Source organism: Phodopus roborovskii, unplaced genomic scaffold (assembly GCF_943737965.1).
Source record: "Phodopus roborovskii unplaced genomic scaffold, PHOROB, whole genome shotgun sequence".
In the NCBI taxonomy this organism is placed as follows: Eukaryota; Metazoa; Chordata; class Mammalia; order Rodentia; family Cricetidae; genus Phodopus; species Phodopus roborovskii.
In genome coordinates, this window is record NW_026126645.1 from 10,458,760 (window position 1) to 10,473,020 (window position 14,261).

Below are 14,261 nucleotides of genomic sequence, written 5' to 3' on the forward strand. Positions count from 1 at the left end.
AAGCTGTTCTGGGGAGGGTGCCAGCAACCCCACCTGTAAACCCCAAAGCAGGCTGGATTTACTGAAAACATTTATTACTACAAAATGTCAAAGCCGTGTGACTGTAAAATCACCTCTGAGTTGATGGGTTTACTGGAGGTTGGAGGGCAGGCGCTCATGGAACTGGGGATCTGACTGTCCACTAAGGTTTCAATTTGCAAAGCAGATCCCAGCAGGGGGGTGGGGGGAGATGGCTGTCAGAAAAAGTCCAAGAGGGATTGTGGAGCTGAAGCTGGGTGTTTTCCTCTTATTACTACAGTGTCTTCCGGCAGAGGTCTGGCAGGGGCGGGGTTCTTGGCTGGTCTGTGAGTGATAATGATGCTGCTGTTGGTGACACGGGGCCCGTACCAGCCTTTCCAGAACTGGGTGTCCTGGCCCCCATGCTGAAAAAGGATGTGGCGGACGCCTGGAGGGTAATCAGAGAAGGTGTGGGAGACCTGGGGAAGAGAGAGGGGGTAACCATTGAGACTTGCCATGGTGAGGAGGAAAGGCCAGTCCCGCAGAACAGTGGTCCCTTGTTCCTTAACAGCCTGGCCTGGGGAAAGTGAGTGTCAGAGCAAGCAGGCAGGGTCTCACCTCCTTCCATGTGGCATCATTCCACTGTTGGATGGTCACCGGCGGAGGCTCAAACGAGGCCAGGACAATGTAGTCGGCCGAGGTCAGCTGTACCCGGAGGTGATAGATGCAGCCACAGTCCGCTCTGGGGGCAAACCTAGGGAGGGCAGAGGAGAGGGTGGGTACCCCTGCCTCTGAAGCCTGGCTCTGGGGACAGCTCCCATCTGTAAGCACCCCTCTGTCCATGACTGCTAGCTGGCTTTATATTCCTTATGTCCCTGTGTCCACGAGAAGCATCTATCTACATATTGCCTCAGTTTTCCCACCCAAGAAAAGGGTGTGAGCTTGAAACCCCAAATGGCTTTTTTCTATGAAGATGCTGTCTGTCCACGTCTGTCACCATATGGCACTGTAGGTGGGAACCTGTGCAAAGGGCTGGCTTACAGCTTGCTCCATTATCCTCGGGGAATTGGTTCCAGAGTCTTGTGGGCACAGAGAGGGAACTTGAGGCAGGACCATAGGGAGGGGTTGAGGTTGGAGCTCAGCAGTAGAGTGTATGAACTAAATACAGGAGGTGTGGGGTAACCAGAGGGAAGGGGTAGGAGGCCCTGTGTAAGAAGGCTGTGATGTCAACAAAACTCAGAGGGCTGATCTGAGGCCTCACTGGCCGCCTACAAACACAGCTGAAGTTTTGTGTCCACTGTCACAGTGGCTTGGCAGGAGGGAAGACTTAGAGGGTGGGGACACAGGCCACTCACCAGTCCTTAACCACAATGTCAGGCCGGAAGTTGTCCATCAGCTCCTCCCAGTAGCCTTCAGCTTTAAGGTCTATCATCTGGGACTTGAGGCACATGCTGGGGTCGGAGGACAAGACTTGCATTTTCAGTGTGGTAAATAGGGCCCCTCTTTGCTAGATGGCTCAAGGGACCCAGGAGACCCTCCTCCAGGACAGACCCTGGCTGGAACACCCCCACTCTATCTGAGGGAAATGGGTAGTCTTTGGTCCCGTGGGACATTGTGGAGTGTGGCTAGTCCTGCTCCAGACTTTATGTTCAGTGAGCTTCTGGTCACATGAAACCCACCTCCCCACTAAGTTCACTGCTCCTGGACCCCTGCCTGGGCCCCCCTGGCCCCCCTCCTTCTCCTCCCAGAGGCCCCTCTTTTCCTGGCAGTTGGCAGAGTCCCCTGACTCTCTGCCCTCAGCGTGGCCTCCTCCAGCCTCTTCCATACCATTGCTTACCCATAAGAGGTGACAAAATACTTCTTGACCCTGGGGTCAGGAAAGTTTGTGCCATGCTCCCCAGGGAGGCTCTCCACCTTCCACTCATCCCCCTGGTTGGAGTCTATCTGCCATGAGTTCATGTCCTCTGGGGAAAATTAGAAGCGCAGATGAGATCCCCTTCGAACTCTGCCGTAGCTGCAGCTGCAGCCCTGAGGTATACAAACACTTGAAACTTCGAGACCCTATCTGGTCCTGGGAGACTTTAAGGGGTTATGGACACCAAAGGATTAATTAGCTTGCTTCTCCTGGAGTGTACTCAGCAGCCAAGGTGAGCAGGCCACCAGGCCAAGAGCACGATTGCTCTCCCCCAGGGCCAAAGTTCTGAATTAAGTTACTTCCCCAAACCACATTTCAACCCTGAGAGAATGATCACCAAGGAAAGGCCTGTGATGGAGCGGACCTTAGGGCTGATGGGAGTTCCTTCCAAGCTGGCTGCTCACCTGGCCACTGGCTTTCTTAGGTTTAGGAGGAAGAGGCCTTGGTTAGCTATGTGACCCCGATCCTAGGGGCCAAAGGGACCCACTGTTCCGACATTAGATGCCCTTTTCCTGGGCAAGTGCCAAGATGGCACATTGGTGTACCCTGGGCTGGTAGCCGCAGGAGTCCTGTGATAGTGAGGGACCTCCGGGAATGGGGTCAGATCCGGGGATTTCCCCCCTTTAGGCTGTGTTCTGTTAGGAGCCCAGAAGCTTCACCGGGTGAGCTCTGGCATTCTACTCACCACACCCCAGGAGCCCACATTGTTTCCATGTATTCTAGGGGGCTGCCCAATATAGAACCAAGGGAGTGGGAGAATTTGGAGCCGAGCTGGCATGATCACAGGTCGCGGGAGATTTGAGCAAGGCTAGACCTGGGGACCAGCTAAAAGACAAAGCTGCAGAATGGCTAGGTGTTCTGGCAGCCTTGCCGGGAAGCTTCTGAGTAGAATCTGGGGCAAGTAGGGAGATCGAGTGTCTGAGGCCCGGCCTGTGTGTTCAGACAGGTGAGAGCCTTGGTCATCCTCAGAGGATGGCCCTTCTGAGTGCTAAGCCAAGTGACACTTGAGGGCCCAAAATATTCTACAACGTAGACAGCCACTCCCACTGTTTGCCTGACATTCCAGAATCCTATCGAGGACAGGGGAAAAAATGGCAGACATTTGAAGAGCACAGACAAGGCCTCTTAACTTTTTTTTTTTTTTTTGGAGACAGTCTCACCATGTAGCCTTAGCTGTCCTGGAACTCGCTCTGTAGATCAGACTGGCCTTGAACTCACAGATATTTGCCTGCCTCTGCCTCCTGAGTGCTGGTGTTCATTGCCACACAGGACTCAGGCTTCAACCCAGAGGGTGAAGATGGCTCTGCAGGTAAGGTGCTTGCTGGCAAGCCTGATAACCTGAGTTGAACCCCACGATCCACGTGGTGGAAGGAGAGAGCCAACTCCCTGAGCCTGCTCTCTGACAGCCACACGCACATATCCCCCAACCATGCACACAGAATAGTAGATAAAGGGTCTAGGCAGGGCTGATACCCGAACAACAGAGTGTGGTATGTAAATGTTGGGGACATGGGGACATAGCAGGCATTGTGGAAGAGCAAGTACACAAGCCCCGAGGTTCAGAAAAGTAGAGGGCAGGCTCCTGGGGCAGCCGCCTCCCTGCCCCCGCGTCCCCACCCCCACAGCGCACCTTCGGCACACGGATTCCTAAGGAGGTTCTTCTGCAGGCTGCGCAGGAAGTAGAAGATCTTCCAGTCGTCCACGGGCTCGTCCCAGGCTTTGGTGACGAAGCCCTCTCGCAGGCACTTGCGTTTCCAGAGAGTCACCACATCAATGAGGTCTCGCCAGAGGCTGCAGACCAGGCGGCAGTTACACAGCAGCTGGCGGGCGGGGACGTGGGCGAACAGCTCCAGAAGAATGTTCTCCGGGAGCTCGTTAATGTTGACCATGGTGGCGATGGGGAGCTAGGCTCCCCGGCCTGGGAGGGGCAGGGGATGAGAGTGGCTGTGAGCGTGAGCCCCGAGCAGAAGATCCGAAATGATTGGCGCCTCCCCTCCCACCAGGTTCTAGAGCGTGTCAGGCAGGTCATTCGCTGACCTGAAACCTTGTGAGGAAGCACCTACAGGGTGGGGGTGGAGTGTGGTTCTTGAGATTAGCAGGGACCTCGCTGTGTGCATTTGCAAAAGGGAAATGAGAATGAACAATGTACCGAATTTAGCAGCTTGTGCTCCAAGCAGCAAGGAGGCTAAGGCAGGAAGACTGTCTGCGCTACTCGGATTCTAGGTCAGGTTAGCCTGGGTTGGGTTTCAAAGACCACCACAAGAACGAAATTAAGTTTTTTAGTTCTTCAAGATAGGGTTTCTCTGTGTGGCTTTAGAGCCTGTCCTGAAACTCAAATTTGTAGACCAGGCTGGTCTCAAACTCAGAGATCGGCCTGCCTCTGCCTCCGGAGTGCTGGGATTAAAGGTGTGCCTCACCACCGCCTGACCACAAAATTGAGCTTTAAAAAACTTTGCAGGCTAATGATGGAATCTAGGGCTTCCTGTATGCTAGGCTCAAACTCTTGACACTGAACTGTGTCTCTGGCCTTGAGCCCAGCAGTTCTAGGCCAGTTTGAGCAGCAAAACAAGACTTCGTCTCAAAAAAAAAAAAAAAAAGGACAAAAACTAAAACACAACAACCACAAAAAGACAAGATTTTTAAAAGCGCCCCTACCCCCACTGAAAAATAATTGCTTAGGAGCTAGGTCTGGTGGTGAATTTTTGTAATACCAGCACTTGGGAGGATCGAGTGTTCTAAGTCAGCCTCTGTTACAGGAAACTCTGTCTGTAACCCCTCACCCCAAACTGCTTTGTTTTGGAGCTAGTTGGTCCCTTGACCTGGAAAGAGTCTTCTGTGGCCACTCTGCAGTTTCTCAGGTTCTCTAGTCTAGTACTGCTGTGACATCACATTTTTAATGCCCAGGTGTCAGGTATGTGGCCTTGGGCATCAGGCCAGGCCAGAATGGGAGTGTCTGATTGTCAGAAAGCTCTAGGCCACCCTGGGAACCTGACCCTGGGGTGGGGGGTGGGCTGAATAGGGCTCTATGCTGTGACTCAAATGAGCTCACCTGCCTAAGCCTGAGGGAAACACTTCTCCACCTACTTTCTGGGAAAGGGAAACTCCCCATCTTCCCGCCCCCTGGTGATCTTGTTAGGGCCCCTGTCCCAGATGCCCTGGAGGAGTTCTGGGTGTGTGTGTGTGTGTGTGTGTGGGAGGGAAGAACCACGAGGTATCTTGGCCTTGTTTAAATGCTTGGCCAGAGAGGCAGTCCAGGGCCTGAAGAGACTGCTCAGCCATTAAGAGCACTGGCTGCTCTTTCAGAGGACCAGGGTTCAGTTCCCAGCACCCATAGGGTGCTGTGGGTAACTCCAGTTCCAGATCTTACAACACCAATGCACATAAAAATTAAAGGGGGGGGGGTGATAACATAGGCAGGGTAAGACTGCGGTATAGTACGCTTTACCATTGTAAAAAAAAGTCAAAATACAAATAAAGACCGGGGTGGCACACCCTCATAGTCCCTCATAGTCCTAGATAACAGCGGGGATTTTGAAGATTTCGGCCCAGCCCGATCAGTTTATAAAATGTAAAGGTAAATAGGGCTGGGAATATGACTCTTGGCAGATGCCTGCCTGTCAAGCACGTGTGCTTCAGAAGGAGAGGCAGAAAGATCAGAAATGTCTCCCCCTCAAAGGTGGAGCCGCCGGGTGGTAGCACGCTTATCTGGCACCTGGGAGACCCCCGCCCCCGGTTCCATCCTCAGAAACAACCGACAAAAACCCAGTTAAACTAAGTGGATTGAAAGGTGCCGGCAACTCCCAGTCACTGCCTAAACCAGTGAGTCACTGGGCGCCGCCGAGCGGGGGCCTCCTGCGGCCGCGGCCCTGGTGGCATTCCGTCCCAGTGACACTTTCACCCACAACAAGCCACCTTGCAAGGGAGATGGCAGTGCCCCGGGTGTCCTTGGTGGGGAGATCCACGCCGGGCTCTGCCCCGGTCACGCGCGGACGTCTCCCCCCCCACCCCTTAGCCCCCTGCACCAAGGAGAAGCCGGTGTCGCCGCCGTTCCGGACACTCGCGTACGTACAGCAGGCCCGGCGGCGTCCCGGCGCGGGACCCGAGGACACCGGCCGGAGCGGCCGGAGCCTGCCCACGAGCGCGTGACCTGCGCCCCCGCCCCGCCCCGCCCCGCCGCCGTCCCACCCACCCGCGCCCCACCCGGCCGCGACCTGGGCACCGCGCGGCCGCAGCTCTGCTGGGCCTTGGCCTGGACCGTGGCGCCGCGATCCTCTGTCGCCCCGCCCCGCCCCGGCCTCCCACTCGCGTCACGCACCGATCAGCCGCCCTCCGCGTCCGGGCGAAGACGCGCTCGGGGTCCTAGGGGCCCTCGGCACGCCGCTGCTTCCAGGGCTCTACAGGCGGCGTTTCCTGGGCTTCGGTCTCCCCCTCCAGGCGACAGGCGACTCAGCAGCCTGCTTCCTCCAGCGAAGGAAGCGCTACCTAGAATCCAGTCCCTACCGCACTCCAGCCAAGACTTAACCCGGCCCCTCCCTCACCACCGGGAGGACCGTTGTTCCTCTTTCCGGAGGATTTTCTTGATTCGTTTGTTCTTGTTTTGAGACAAGGAGGTCTTTCTACTTGGCCCTAGCTGTCCAGGAAGTCACGCTGTAGATGAGGCTGGCCTTGAACTCACAGCCTCTTCCTCCTGAAGTGCTGAGATTAAAGGCCTGCACCACCACGCGGTGTTCAGTTTCTTTCTGGGTTTTGAGTGATCCTGAGGAGAAAAACCTTTTCTGGTCCTAGTCAAAATAATTAACTCAGACATCTATCAAGTGCCTGTTTGAGGCAGTCATCATGGGTTGTGAACGGTGGCTGAGGCTCGAGGGGAGTTCACTAACTCTGGTCAAGGCAGGTGGCTGGTGAACTCTGGCCCATTCCTGCTAACCCCCATCGGTTTTATTCTTGAGTGAAATAACGTTGACAAGTACTGAACACCTACTGTGTGCTGGGCTCAGTCTAAATCAATAAGGCTCTGAGCAGGGGACAGCAGTAATAGAAGCCTGGCACAGCTTGCTTGGGCTGCACAGAGAAATCCACCGAGATTGCTTGGAGGGCAAGAGGCCTGTAGCACTGAGGGCTGTGTCCCTTTCGTTAAGGGCTACCATGGCCACACTTCTGTAATGGTCAGCCCCTCTCTTAGGGACAGGCAAAACTGTCCATGAACCTATCCCTCCCTCCAAAGCCACAGGGCACAAGGAGGTTGGGAAATGTTTTATTTGGCTATGCAACAGGAGGGATGGGCTGGGGTCAGGGTACAGTGCGGGAATGGGAGCTCCAACAGTTGGGGCTCGCACATCTCCAAGCCATAGATAGAGAACTTGGCCAGGTCCTTCTACTCTGTTTCCCCATTCCAACTCTCAGAATCCAGGCCCATCCTTTCAACACACACACACACCCCATCCCACCCCATCCCAACCTTGAGTGGGATTCCATAGGTTTTCTGGGAGCCCTGCATTCATTGGTACACGCCCCCGTCGTCCCCCCCCCCCCCCCCCCGGTTTTCTGGACTTTGCTGATGGTAAGGATAGTCTGATCCTACCTGCCTATCTGGTACCAGTCCTGACTTCCAAGCCAAAGCTAGGAAGACAACCAAGACAAAAGCCACAGCTGACAACCAGGCTAAGGTCTGGCCTGCAGAGCCACCGTCTATCCTAGATCTGCCCCCAAGGTCTTCACTATCAAAGACAGTCCCCAAACCTGAAAGATATCTTGCCTGTCCCTGCTGTATGGGCCCTGAAGGAGAACAAAGATTGGGGGTAGAGACAGGTCTGGGCAAGCATCCGAGCTTGGGGCTCTCTCTCTCTCTCTGATAACTATGGAAACCTCTTGTATCCACCTAACCTGCACTCCTTAGAGGGATGACCTTGCTGGAGGGCCAGCCTCTGCAGAGAGGAGTATGGCCCAGACACTAGAAGTTCTACAAAGAGGAGGCACTGGGGGTAAAGACAAACAGGTCTGGGAGTGCCTGGCTTCCACCCTCTCCTTCCCAAGCCTGGACATTTCTGAAAGCTGTTTACCAATTAGGGCTCCGAGGATAGGGGCTCAGGGGCATCAGGGCAGCGGGGGCCCGATGATGATGCTGCTGTTGGTGACTCTAGGGCCGTACCAGCCGGCCCAGTAGTGAGTGTCCACGCCTCCGTGCTGAAACCAGATGTAGCGGACGCCGGGAGGATAGTTGGAGAATGTGTGTGAAACCTGGGGGGGGGCAGACAGAAGGGGGTGAGCAGTCAGGGACTACTACATGAGACCTGTCTCAAAAAGCAAAGCAGGGGGACTGGAGAGATCTTTTTAAGAGTGCTGGATGCTCTTGCAAAAGACCAGAATACGATTCCCAGCATCTACATGGCAACTTATGACCATGTATAACTCCAGTTCCAAGAGATCCATTGCCCTCTTCTGGCTTCCTAGGTATACAGGCAAAATACACATGCACGTAACACCAAGATAAATCTTAAAAAAAGGACAAAGCCAGAGCTGGGGATGTAGATTCATTGAAAGTACGCGTGTAGCATGCTTGAAGTCCAGGATTCTATTCCCACCACCACAATGGCACATGCCTCTGATTCTAGCAGTCGGGAGGTGAAGGCACGAGGCTCGGCTGTGGCTACATATTGCCTTAGAGCCCCTCCTGGGATACTTGGGACCCAGTCAGAAAATGACAAAAGAGCCAATGTTGTAGCTCAGTAAAGTTCTTGCCCTGTAAAATGCACAAAGACCCATGTTCAATCCTCAGCACAACATAAACCAGGTGGTAGCAAACACCCGAATCTTTAGCTCTTGGAGGGTAGAGGCAGGAGGAGCCCGAGCCAAGGCAAGCAGTAAGGTGGTAACCAGCTTGGGCTACATGAGAGCCTGTGTTAGATAGATCAAAACACAAATAAAAATAAAATCAGATGACATAAAGACCCATATTACTCAGCTTAGAAAGGGTTGGGTTTTACTCAAGGTTCAACTGGCTGAGGACTTGTGTACATAAAGGCTTGGTTCACCGGTGTTTTTTTTTTTGTTAATAAAGTTTTACTGGAACAGGACTCACTTGTTGTCTGAAGCTGCCTTCCCACACAGCAGCAGTCCTTGTGACAGAATGTTTGGGTATGTGTGTATGTGTATTTGGGCATGTGGGTGTAGTGCCCACAGAGGCCGGAAGAGGGCTCCAGGGCTGGAGTCACCTGACATGGTGCAGGTATCCAAATAGTAAGAGCAGCAGGATTTCTATGTAACCACCCAGGCTGGCCTTGAACTCGCAGAGATCCGCCTGCCTCTGCCTCCCGAGTGCTGGGATTAAAGGTGTGCACCACCACCGCCAGAGATGCAAACACTCATAACCTTTGAGCCATGTCTCCAGTCCTCACATCTGGGTTAAACAACTCTCAAAATGACATTTACTTAGTATGCATGTGAGTATGTGCACGCACATGTATGCCACAGTGCATGTGTGTCGGTCTGAAGATAACTTGTTGGAGTTGACTCTCTCCAATATGTGGGTCCCAGGGACTGACCTGAAGTCCTCAGGCTTAATAGCAAGTGCCATTTCCTCATGAAACATTTATCTTGAAGGTTTCAGCCTGGCTCGTTGTTGCTGGTGTACTTACTTATTTGTTTATTTAATGTGTATCCCTTGCTGACCTAGAACTTGCTGACCTTGAACTCACAGAGATCGTCTGCCGCTGCCTTGCTACACCCCACCTTGCCCAGATGTTTTACTTATTTGTTTCTTGTGTGTGTATGTATGTATTTATGTATTTTTAACACCAGGTCTCTATGACCTAGGCATACCTGGGATGCACTATAAAACTCAAGCTGGCCATGAATGGTGGTCTTTAATCCCACATTCGGGAGGCAGAGGCAGGCAGATCTCTGTGAATTCGAGTCTGGCCTGGTCTACAGAGCGAGTTCCAGGACAGCTTCCAAAGCTACACAGAGAAACCCTGTCTAGAAAAAACAAACAAACAAAAAAGAAGAAGAAATAAATAAAGAAAGAAAGAAAGGAAAAGAAAACAACAACAAAAACCTCAGACTGTCTTGGAATGGTATAGTGATGCCCCTGCCTCAGCCTCTTAAGTACCAGTGTTTCAGGCTTGGCTTGATTCACCACACTGGGGTTTGTGTCTGGCTTCTGTGGTAGAGGCCCTTGTTTGCCTAGCATGTGTGAGGTCTTAGGTTCTGTATCTAATTCCACCAAAAGAAAAGAAAGACAGCACGTGTGACCACGGCATAGATAACAGCTGTTTCTCAACTGTTTGTGGGCAGGTGCAGGCAGACCCACCTTAAACTAAAATCCAGCTAAATTGAAAATGTATTTGATAAACCCATTGCCCATTAGAAAAAAATGCTGGTGAGTCCAGATGCTCCTAGATTTACTGTGGGGTCACAGTCCCATTATAAAGTAAGATTTAAGTTGAGAGGGGAAGATCTGGAGAGATGGCTCAGGGTTTAAGAGGACCCTTGCGGAGGATCAAGGTTCAATTCCCAGCACCCACAACAGGGCAACTTCCAACCTCTATAGCTCTAGTTCCATGGGATCTGACACCCTCTTCTGGCCGCCTTGGGTACTGCATGCATGGGGTCCACATATACAATACAAGTTGGGGACTCTTGTAGTAAGGTTAGTTATTAATCTAGCAGCCACACCTGGATATTTTCTCTTTCTTTTCCTCTCTTAGATAGCACACGTTGTTCTAGACATTGCTATATATGGCCTTCTAATCTTCCTGTATCCACTTCACAAGTGTTGAGATTATAGGCATGAGCCACCATATTTGGCTCTAAACATTTTTATTTTTCTGTGATGCATGGGTTGATCCAGTACATTCTAGGCAGACATTCCACTACTGTGTGTTATCCCTGGCTCTCTTTTTCATTGTTTCTAATTTTAAGACAAGGTCTCCCTAAGTTACCAGGCTAGCCTTGACTAATGCTCAATGCTGAGCATTTCTGGTGGCACAGTGTTTATTTATTTTTATTAGATATATTTTAGATATCATTTTATTTTATGTGTATGAGTGTTGGCCAGCATGTATGTATATGAGCTATTTATGTGCCTGGTACCTGCAGAGGACTGATGAGGGGATCAAATCCCTGGAACTGGAGTTATAGATGGTTGTATGCCACCGTGTGGGATTTGAACCTGGGTCCTCTGCAAGAGTAAACGCGATGGGGACTGCTGAGGGCATGTCTTCAGGCCCAGTTATTTATTTACTTTTTAGTACTGGGGATGGGGCACAGGGCTTCATGTAAGTTATGTAATCAGTCTACCACTGAGACATTGTAACGAGAAGGTTTTTCCTCCTGCCGCTGGTCTGGTCCCACTGCCTCGCCAGTTCCAATTAACACACTGAGACTCTGTATTTGATATAATGCTGTTGGCCAGGTACTAGTTTCTTATCAGCTAGCTCTGTCTTAATTATTGATCCATTTCTATGTGTTTCCACGTTGTCTTACCAGAGAGCAGGGGCTGGCGGTTCTGTTCTATCCCTTCACTCCATGCTGACTCCTCCTTACTCCTTCCTCTCTCCTCCTTGTCTCCTAGTCCCTCTTATCTTCCTTTCCTATTGGCCAACAGTGCTTTATTCATTAACCAGTATGAGAAACATAATATTTACAGAATGACATCTCCCATCACATCCTTTCTGGAAACTTTTTTGAGTTGGGGCTCTCCTAGTCTCCCATCTCTCGTATCTAAGAGGGAGGCTTACTCTTATTTTTCTACTGAAGCAAATGAGGCTGAGGCTTAGAGCAGCAGAAACCCAGGTGAGAGGTGGCAAAATTTGGGTCTGAGTCCAGGTCCCTGCAGGGTCCCTGCCCACATACCTCCCTCCACTTGGCATCGCTCTTCTGCTGGATCGTTGTGGGGTCTGGCTGGAAGGTTCCCAGTGGTGCGTGTGCCGATGACAGGAGCTGTACGCACAGCTGGTACTTGGACCCACAGTCTGGTCTGGCTGCGAACCTGTGGGTAGAAGAAGGAAGGGTCCATAAGGACCTGGAAGATGGGGACAGGGCAGAGGCGCCTGGGTGGCAGGCTCCCCCCAGACCCTCACTCCTCACTCACCAGTCTTTGACCTCGATGTCCGGTCGGGTGGCATCCATCAGCTCTGCCCAATACCCTTCAGCTTTGAGGTCCACCACCTGGGACTTGAGGCAGGTGCTGGAGGGGGGCTGGAGTTCAGCACTGTACCCTGATGTTAGGACTTGGGATCCCCCCACCCTAAGGCCCTAGATCTTACTAATAGGAAGTCACGAAGTATTTCTTGACCTGGTCATTGGGGAATTCCTTCCGCTGGTCTTTGGAGAGGTCTTCCACCTTCCACTCATCACCTCCGTTCACATCCAGGCTCCAGAACTCAAATCCCTCTGTGGTGAGAGCAACATGTGCCACGCAGGAGGCCCCCCCAGAGCACCTTCTCCATGCACCCCTTCCTCTCAGTGGTGGGATGGGATGCTCTAACCTCCAGCCGTGAGCTTTGTCATTGTAGGTAGCACCCTAGTTGCTTCCTGTGTACACTGGGTGTAGGTAAGGGACTTCCATTGAGAATCCTGGATGACCAGACCCCAGCTGTGGCAGACAGTGCTCTGGCGGGCACACTCCAGCAGTAATGGGCCGTGTGGCCATAGACCCATTGCCTTCCTTCTCTGAGCCTTGGTCCTTTTGTTAGCTAGAAACGAGCATAGAAGCTAACCTGTGCTGGCACATACTCTGCCAGCCTAGCAGGCCAAAGCAAGAGGATTGCTGTGAGTTCAAGGCCAGTCTAAGCCACGTACTGAATACCAGACAAAACAAAACAAACCATAACATTCTTCTCAATATATTAGCTAGGTTTGGGCTGTAGTCTGTCTAGCATCAGTCAAGAGCATGGCTATGAGAAGTCAAGGAACACAGACAGGCAACTGGAGGGTCTGGGTAAGCCTGGACTTCATCTGTTACTACTTTTCCCGATGGTTGACCGTGCAACAGAAAACAAGTTCCTTCCCATAGTAACTCATCCTCAGGGTACAGAACAGCCTAAGAGGTCCAGATAACTAGACGCCTTGTGTCTGACCTGTTCTTAAACCACAATGCAAAGGAGACTTCATCCCCCATTCTCCCATAGGTAAGACTCCTTCTGGGACAGTCCCTGTAGGCCTCACCGGGGGTCTGTAAGTGAGGACAACAGATGTGGCTTCAATTTGTGTCTAGCAATCTGTTCCCAGTTGGCCACCGTTTCTTTTCCTAGGAAAGGTTTTTAGGAGAGGCTGCCCTCAAACTCATGACGCTTCTGCTTGCTTCCCCAGTGCTGGGTAACAGTGTGAGCACTGTTACCAACTGAGAAATAATCCATTCGTTTTGAGACAGAGTCTCACGTATCCCAGACTGGCTTCTAACAATGACCTTGAACTTCCTATCTTCCCATGTCCACTTCCCCAACACTAGGATTACAGGTGTGTGCCATCCTACCCAGCTGAGAAATGATCTATAATAAACAGTACCCTTGGCCTCAGTTTACCCATTTGAAAAGAGGGTACATCAATAGTACCAACTTCTAGCCAGGTGGTGGTGCACGCCTTTAATCCCAGCACTCAGGTAGAAGAGGCAGGTGGATCTCTGGGAGTTCAAGGACAGACTCCAAAGCTACTCAAAAAGCCAAAAATAAATAAAAATTAAAAAAATAGTACCTGTTTCCAAGAATTATTGTGAGAGGAATAAAGGCCATAATGTAGACAACCAGTGTTCAAGACATGTCCACTGGTCACCTTACAGAGCATGTCTCCTGGCAGATACTCTCCGTACCCACCTTCCGCACATGGGTTGTGAAGGAGGTTCCTTCGGAGGCTTCGCAGGAAGTAGAAGATCTTCCAGTCAGCCACAGGCTGGTCCCAGTTCTCTGTGATGAAGCCCTCTCGAAGGCACTTGCGTTTCCAGAGTGTCACCAGGTCAATGAGGTCTCGCCAGAGACTGCAGACAGGTCGGCAACGCAGCAGCAGCTGGCGGGCCGGTATGTGGGTGAAGAGTTCCAGTAAGATGTTCTCAGGCAGCTCGTTGATATTGCCTACAGCCATGGCAGTGGCTCCTGTGGGTGTTGGAGAGCTGCGCTATACACCCAGCCTTCTCCCTGGCACCCGGGGACAGAGAGATTGCTAACTCAGCTGCCACTGACTGTCTCCAGAGTCACTGTGCTGCGCTGACCTTCAGCTTTCTCTTCAGCAAGCAAACAGGGCAGAAATGGCACTTCCCTCCAGGGTCACAGGCAGCTCAAGGTGCATGGGCTAGGGAATTTCTTAGTAAACGGTGAGCTCTGATTTCCTCCAAACTCGGCCCTTAAGACAGCCTCTA

The 14,261-nt window shown here is 52.0% G+C and overlaps 2 protein-coding genes across 4 annotated transcripts; both read right to left on the minus strand.

Moving 5' to 3' along the window:
* Positions 1–57: 57 nt before the first annotated feature.
* Positions 58–6,394, minus strand: LOC127213159 (F-box only protein 6). 3 transcript variants are annotated; one of them, XM_051173442.1, is made up of 6 exons: positions 6,228–6,394; positions 3,543–3,830; positions 1,835–1,961; positions 1,353–1,448; positions 616–751; positions 58–476 (listed from the first exon to the last, which is right to left on the minus strand). In XM_051173442.1, the coding sequence occupies exons 2-6, from the start codon at positions 3,799–3,801 to the stop codon at positions 237–239; spliced, it is 858 nt and encodes a 285-aa protein (XP_051029399.1). In that variant the 5' UTR covers positions 3,802–3,830; positions 6,228–6,394; the 3' UTR covers positions 58–236. The 3 variants fall into 3 exon arrangements, with proteins under 3 accessions (XP_051029399.1, XP_051029400.1, XP_051029401.1); XM_051173443.1 differs by lacking the exon at positions 6,228–6,394 and adding an exon at positions 6,124–6,208; XM_051173444.1 differs by lacking the exon at positions 6,228–6,394 and adding an exon at positions 5,982–6,024.
* A 1,578-nt stretch (positions 6,395–7,972) lies between these two features.
* LOC127213350 (F-box only protein 44) lies at positions 7,973–14,002 on the minus strand. The gene is made up of 5 exons (XM_051173697.1): positions 13,723–14,002; positions 12,178–12,304; positions 12,003–12,098; positions 11,765–11,900; positions 7,973–8,149 (listed from the first exon to the last, which is right to left on the minus strand). The coding sequence occupies exons 1-5, from the start codon at positions 13,985–13,987 to the stop codon at positions 8,006–8,008; spliced, it is 768 nt and encodes a 255-aa protein (XP_051029654.1). The 5' UTR covers positions 13,988–14,002; the 3' UTR covers positions 7,973–8,005.
* Positions 14,003–14,261: the final 259 nt, after the last annotated feature.

Excerpts from the sequence above, each read along its gene's own strand:
- LOC127213159 (XM_051173442.1), bottom strand. The coding sequence starts at position 3,801 with ATGGTCAACATTAACGAGCTCCCGGAGAACATTCTTCTGGAGCTGTTC. Across the intron at positions 1,962-3,542 it reads TAGGAATCCGTGTGCCGAAG|AGGACATGAACTCATGGCAG; the intron begins GTGCGCTGTGGG and ends AATTTTCCCCAG. Across the intron at positions 1,449-1,834 it reads TATTTTGTCACCTCTTATGG|CATGTGCCTCAAGTCCCAGA; the intron begins GTAAGCAATGGT and ends CTCCGACCCCAG.
- LOC127213350 (XM_051173697.1), bottom strand. The coding sequence starts at position 13,987 with ATGGCTGTAGGCAATATCAACGAGCTGCCTGAGAACATCTTACTGGAA. Across the intron at positions 12,305-13,722 it reads TCACAACCCATGTGCGGAAG|AGGGATTTGAGTTCTGGAGC; the intron begins GTGGGTACGGAG and ends CTCTCACCACAG. Across the intron at positions 8,150-11,764 it reads GCGATGCCAAGTGGAGGGAG|GTTTCACACACATTCTCCAA; the intron begins GTATGTGGGCAG and ends GCCCCCCCCCAG.